This window comes from Ruditapes philippinarum, unplaced genomic scaffold, assembly GCF_026571515.1.
Source record: "Ruditapes philippinarum isolate M1 unplaced genomic scaffold, ASM2657151v2 ctg15221_1_1_1_1, whole genome shotgun sequence".
NCBI lineage: Eukaryota > Metazoa > Mollusca > Bivalvia > Venerida > Veneridae > Ruditapes > Ruditapes philippinarum.
Window position 1 is genome coordinate 2,493 of NW_026866961.1, and position 7,261 is coordinate 9,753.

The following is a 7,261-nucleotide window of genomic DNA, read 5'->3' on the forward strand; positions in this document are numbered from 1 at the left end:
ATGGTGTTGTTCTCGTTTTTTTTGTTTATTGGAGAATATCATCAAGTGTTACATATATGCCAGCTAATATTTGACATAGTCTGATTGGCAATAATATCTATTAGCATTTAGTTTGCTGGTAATTACAAGAATAGTAAGCGTATAGTTAACATAGGACCGACAGTTCTTAAATAGCGATAAATGTCAGAGTTATATCTAAATACTTAGCCAAAACGAATTTCATTTCAAAAGTCATTATTATATGAACGTTTGTAAGATTCCCGCTTTTCAGATTCAAGCCCATGTTTTCATTTTTCATTAAATAAAAAAATGGGACATATGCTTACCAACATACGTGAAAATACAAATATCCTTAATTTGGTCATGATTTATATATTTTCAGGTTTCCGAGGCTACAGATAGAAGAGTCCGGAAGTAGAGCGTTATCCATACGATGGATACTCTGCAGCAGATAAAAGACGAATTCCTGGTCTGTCCAATTTGCTTACGTCACTATAAGGAACCAAAACTACTTCCATGTCTTCATACATTCTGCCTACGGTGCTTAGAAGACTTTGTGCATAAAACAGAAAACAGAAATCACATCGAAAATGGCGATACAACAGACGAAGATCATAACAGTGTCATTTTCAAATGTCCCGTATGTAGAGGGGACACGACTTTTACTCTTTCCGAAGATGGGAAGAAAATAGAAAGTGGCTTTTCCGATAATCATCTAATTTCAAACATTATGGAGAAAATAGATGTACATAAAGAAGAACAGATTTGTGAGTCATGTAGTGCCAGAGGTCAAGGTCAGAAGGCTGCGAAAGCTGAGGTATACTGTCAAAATTGCAAGGTCTCTTTTTGTGAGAGTTGTATTAAAGCCCACAATGTGATTAAGGCTTGCCGAGACCACGTAATAATATCATTAAGTGATATAAGAGTGAATCCGTTACAAACTTTAAAAAACACAAAACGCGAGATTCCGTGTTCAGAACATAAAGATAAGGTGCTTGAGTTCTATTGTTTAGATTGTCGTGTTGCCATATGCTCAACGTGCGTTGCTGTGCAACACAGACGATGTGAAATGGTCGAGACATGCGCAGACTCAGCACAGAAGCTTAAACCGGAAACTGATAATGTACTCAAGGACCTTGATACTCAAGAAGTGTCTCTTACAGACTGGCAGCAAGAACATTTGCGGGAAATCGAGGAACTTGAGGAAAACAAAAGTTCTCTTATTACCGAAATAAAAACAGTTCGTAAAAATGTTGATTATCATCTAGCCAAATTAGAACAATCTCTTTTAGAAGAGCTAGATGTTAAACACACTAATGCCATTATGAGTGTTAAGGAAAGACTTCAAGAAATTGAAGATTTGAAGAAAAATCTTGAAAACACGAATAGGTTCCTTAGACATTTGGTGCAATTCGGAAGTGATTCCGAATTTCTTTCAGTTTTTGACAAAGTCAAACAACAAATTATTGAAATGAACACAGGAATCAATAGGCGTAAGATAGCCAAACTTCTTTTCAGACACAAATTCGCATTAGATATGAATTTAAGTCGTATCTTTGACCTTAAATCTCTCGGAAAGTTAGTCGACGTTGTGGATATGAATAAAGATAGTTTTCCAATGAACGGAGAGAACGGTCTAGGCCCCCCTTCACCAGTAAGAAAGAGTTCAATCAAAAGGACTGGAACGTTTAGAGTTGATAAAGCAGAGGAAGAGCAACAGGCTCAACAACAAGAGAAGATCAAGCCACAGAAGCAGCAAATTGCTCTGCAACCTATACCGTCACAAAGCAAACATTCGTCTCGCAGTAGCCTATCTACAAACTCACCATCTACATCAAATGACAGCATGAGCTCTCAGGAGATGCTTGAATCGACGCCAAGACGTCATGCTGTTTCTATAAGAGCACGGCAACAACAGGAGACGTCCGCAAGACTTGCAGCAGGGTCCACTGGTTCCCTTCCTCGCGCGGCCAAACGAGTGAACAGTGCAGTAGAATTCCGAAAATCTCAAGCTGTACAATCCACTCCGTCTAAAGGTGCGAAAACACCCCCTATTCAAAGGCGACGTGCACAAAGCACGGTGAATGGCAGGCCTCCTGTTGGAGAGAAAAGCCCGTTAGACCAGAAAGAAGATCTAAAACTCCTGACCATGGCATGTTGTCTCCGACTGGAACTCCTGTTCTCACTAAGAAGTCAACTGAGGTGTTTTTATCACCACCTCTTGCAAGACGATCAGAAATTACTCCGCCAAAATCTCCAAAACAACCCCGACCTGCGCCACTCATGGACAAAAACCAATGCTCAACTATTATGGTGCTTTTAATGGACGCACAGAAAGTGATAACAAAAAATGCTGGCCTTTAGATGTAACAGTTCTTTGTGACGGGACACCAGTAATTACAGATTTCCATAATAAGAAGATAAAAGCATTTGACGCAAGCGGTTCAGTTATGTGCGACGTGTTATTACCGTCCTGGCCTCATGGAATAGCAAATGTAGAGAAATCCGATGTTGCAGTTACACTACCGGAAATATCAACACTTGTTTTTGTCACGAATAAAAACAGAAAAAAAAACACATGTGTGTAATAGACAGAACATAAGATAGTAAAAAGCCGCATTAAACAGAATATGCGGTTAATTTTGTTAGCTATTGAGGAATACCAGCAGAGTAGAGTAAACGGATGAAATCAATTGTTCGTGACTGCAGCTAATCTAACAAACCCCCAGATTTTTTTTTTTCATTTTTATCTGTTATTCGGGGAGGGAGGAGACACGTTTCCTTTTCTCCCAGCTATTGAGTGGAAATTTTGGTGACAATCCCTCAAACCAACAGTCCACCGACATCGCAACATTCCGTCAGAAGGAATCACAGCCACACGCTGTTCACGTGGCACCCATACTATGTGGACTGTTAAGTAATGGAAGGGAGATAATTTGTTTCTGATTGTGAGACGAAAACCCCGGGATTACTCTACCTTGACAAGAAAGGTGACGTGAAATATGATTACCTTGCCATACAGGTTGTTTATACAAGACCCAAGAGGTATTTGTACCGATCTTGACGGAAATGTGTATCTTGCCGATAAATCTGCGCACGCAATTCATAGTCTTACTTCCGATGGCCATTACCGGAAGTGTGTTGTGAGCGCTCGTGATGAATTAGTGCAACCCATAGCGGTTTGTGTAAGTCCGTTTGGACACATCATTGTTACACAAGACAATGGTGATATTAAAGTGTATGCCATTGATTGATGAAGTAGAATACATCTACTTCTATTTGTGTAAATTTATTGCACGCTAACCAACGCATGTGTTCCTTATCATTCAATTCTGGAATAAATAATACTTTGATTTCCGAATTATTATTATAAATTCATACTATCTAGTAAAAACTTGAATGGAACAGCTCTTGCAAAAAGAAGGAATATTCATTGTAGTGTTTTGATGCAAAACATTATAAAAACTTAAAATTCTATACCCGTTTTCTTTATTTTGAACATTAAATTATATAATTAATTTGTATATCATTAGTAAATATTTGCACAAAAGAATTAGTTTTAATATATTAAAAAGAAAATACTAATATATTTGAAATGAATCATTTTAATATATGTATATTTGTTATGTTTTGTTATTTACTTATTCAACAACCATTACACCAATGTATAGAGGCAGAAATACTAAAATATAAATAAAATTTATATGTGAGTTTATGCATTTCTGTATTTTTCTTGTTGCAATATCATCAATATTTTGTAGTATCATTTGAGAGAGAAAAAAATCAAACTAAGTCCTCGAAAAGGCAAGGAGTCAAATGGTGCTAAAGCTGACATCATGGGTATAGTTTATCATGCAATAAATAATTACATTGATATTATTTATTATTTCGCACCTTATAAAATATAACCAATGCACTTTCAGGATTTGCACCACCAGATGATCTAATATAAATCACTATTAGATTCAATCTAAACAATTAGCCTCGTTTTCATTTCCAGAATCCATAAATTTCATATCAAATATTTAACACACCCCATATAGCCTCGTTTTTAACTTTGGAGAGTCTAAAATCCATATCAAATCCTTATTGTAATTGAAGTAACAAAGTTCTGTTCAAATGTCAAATATGGTGGTGTGAAATGAAGAGGTCATTAAGCATTAGTTTAAACATATTTTATTGCATTTAATACATGTTTACAAATAAAGCATACAAATAAAGTATATATATCAAAATGCAAATGGGTTGGGCAACAAGTTCTCACAACATTAGATTAAGCCCTTCCCATTAAGCATTGTTGAGATCAACACTGATTCTTCTAGACTCGTCCACAGCTGCAAAACCTATATCAGACTCAGCGCATCGTCTAATATAGCTTTGACAGCTGTGTTTTCGTTCGATAGAATTCAGAAATGTACTCGACAATGTATAAAAACCTCATAGTTTTAGACAGATAACAACACCAAACCATGGAAGAATTATAAATCTATGGTTGTTGGCAAGTATGAGATATATTATTCAATATATTATATACATGTATTCATAAAGAAGATTAGAACAACATATTATAATTCATCACTGAATCGCTAAAAGACTTAATAGAAATTGTGCCAAAACTTTACAGGTATCGACCCACTATATGTTTTTGATTTTTTATATATCAGTCACACCATATGCTAAATTTTGAATTTCACAATTCCTATAGAGAAATCTATTGTCTATACCTTTGACCACTATCGAGTCAATCGATAATATTCCTTTATTCGGACGAAGTCCGTCTGTTATCAGTTTTACTTCCTGTAAAATTAACAGGGAAGGACTGAATATAAGAAAAATTGTCATTGGTCATTTTAAAATTACAAACTGAAATCGATGAATCTCATTGGTCATTCAACAATAAAATGTAAATGACAGTTCTAACCATTCTAAAATGAAATGTAAAGGTTAATTCTTACCATTGTACAATAACATTTTAAGGATAGCTCTTAAATAAAGTGTAAGGGATAGTTTTGCAGTTTTAAAAAATGTGAAGGATAGTTCTACAATGAAATGTATAGGAATGAGGAAAGTTCTTTAACTTTTAGGTTAATTTGTAAATGATAACAAAATTTATACAGTCAAAATTAAAACAAATAGCAGGCACACTTAAAACAGCAGTTGTCCTACATCAATATTATGTTCGTGAAGCTGGTAGCCCAGCAGCCTGAAGTTGGCAGCCTAACAGCCTAGCAGCCTGAAATTGGCAGCCTAACAGCCTAGCAGCCTGGCAGCCTAATCGCCTAAAGAAAACTAAGAATAGTACAAACATGAAAACAGTCGAAAATACATTAGTAGCACTTCTCTAGATCATTCCACGCCTTTTTCCAATATCGTGATCTTTATGATCTTTATTTTTTAAGATGTTAAACTTTATCTTAACATCATTTTTTCAAGTTGACGCTTCGAAATTTGTGAAGTTAGCAGCCTAGCACGATAGTACAAACGTGATAGGCTGCCAGACTGCTAGGCTGCTAACTTCACAAATTCCGAAGTGTCAAAATAAAAAAAAATTCAATATTTAAAAAAATAAAGATCGCGATACTGAAATAAGACTTAGAATGGTCTAAGTATGTGCTACCGATTATTTTTCGACGGTTTTCATGTTTGTATTATCCTGAGTTTTCTTTAGGCTGCTAAACTGCCAGGCTGCCAGCCTGCCAGGCTGCCAGGCTGCTAGGCTGCTAACTTCACAAATTTCGAAGTGTCAAAATAAAAAAAAAGTTCAATATTTAAAACAATAAAGATCGCGATACTGAAATAAGACGTGGAATTGTCTAAGTACGTGCTACCGATTCATTTCCGACGGTTTTCATGTGTTTTTTTTATCCTTAGTTTTCTTTAATCTGCTTGGCTGCCATTCTGCTAGGCTGCTTCGCTGCTAACTTCACAAATTTCGAAGTGTCAAAAAAACACAAAAAAACAACAACAACAAACAACAAAGTTCAATATTTAAAGAAATAATGATCGCGATACTGTAATAAGACGTGGAATGGTCTAAGTATGTGCTACCGATTCATTTCCGACGGTTTTCATGTTTGTTTTAGGCTGTTAGGCTGCCAGGCTGCTAGGCTGCTAACTTCACAAATTTCGAAGCGTCAAAATAAAGAAAAAAACAAAGTTTAAATATTTAAAGAAATAAAGATCGCGATACTGAAAAAAGACGTGGAATTGTCTAAGTACGTGCTACCGATTCATTTCCGACGGTTTTCATGTGTTTTTTTTTTACCCTTAGTTTTCTTTAATCTGCTTGCCTGCCATCCTGCTAGGCTGCTTCGCTGCTAACTTCACAAATTTCGAAGTGTCAAAAAAAACCCAACAACAAACAACAAAGTTCAATATTTAAAGAAATAATGATCGCGATACTGAAATAAGACGTGGAATGGTCTAAGTATGTGCTACCGATTCATTTCCGACGGTTTTCATGTTTGTTTTAGGCTGTTAGGCTGCCAGGCTGCTAGGCTGCTAACTTCACAAATTTCGAAGCGTCAAAATAAAGAAAAAAACAAAGTTTAAATATTTAAAGAAATAAAGATCGCGATACTGAAATAAGACGTGGAATGGTCTAAGTATGTGTAGCCGATTCATTTCCGACGGTTTTCATGTTTGTACTATCCTGCTAGGCTGCTAACCTCACAAATTTCGAAGCGTCAGAATGACTATTCTTAGTTTTCTTTAGGCTGCCAGGCTGCTAGGCTGCCAACTTCACGAACAATTCAATATTTACAATTGATTTTCTTAGCTATAAGAAATAATTATTATGTCATTGTTATGCTAGCATTGCTTTTTTTATTGAAAACTTAAAAATAACATAATTTTGCATGTTAACCATTTTCACTTCGGCCGAGTATCTTTTTTTTTTTATCAAGATACTTTTTGTTTTTCACCCTGATTCTTTACCATCGGAATTTTTTAAAACAGTAGAAACAGTTCGTGTATAGTACAGTCTTAATCTTTCCGACTAAACTATGAAAATGAAAAATGAAAGCATTAAATTTGAAACTCAAAGGACACAGATGTGTGAAGGTTCAATTGTGCCATTTTGTACTTTCGCTCCGCGGGCCGCCGGACGTAAACACGAAATTACGACAAAGTCCACATTTCTTCGTACTTTTGCTCCCCGGGACGCACGGCAAAAACACGATAATTAATACAACAAAGTCACCACTTTGTTGTATTATAGTGTTTTCGCCTAGCGCCCCGCGGAGCAAAAATACCACATGGC

General features: G+C 35.9%; 1 protein-coding gene across 1 annotated transcript; it reads left to right on the forward strand.

Annotated features, from left to right (window-relative positions):
* Positions 1–356: 356 nt before the first annotated feature.
* On the forward strand, positions 357–3,707 carry LOC132734343 (E3 ubiquitin-protein ligase TRIM33-like). The gene is made up of 2 exons (XM_060721070.1): positions 357–2,313; positions 3,011–3,707. The coding sequence occupies exons 1-2, from the start codon at positions 434–436 to the stop codon at positions 3,252–3,254; spliced, it is 2,124 nt and encodes a 707-aa protein (XP_060577053.1). The 5' UTR covers positions 357–433; the 3' UTR covers positions 3,255–3,707.
* Positions 3,708–7,261: the final 3,554 nt, after the last annotated feature.

Bases quoted from the DNA above. Each gene is read 5' to 3' on its own strand.
- LOC132734343 (XM_060721070.1), top strand. From the start codon at position 434: ATGGATACTCTGCAGCAGATAAAAGACGAATTCCTGGTCTGTCCAATT. The intron at 2,314-3,010 runs GTGCTTTTAATG...AAATATGATTAC, and splicing joins ACCAATGCTCAACTATTATG to CTTGCCATACAGGTTGTTTA.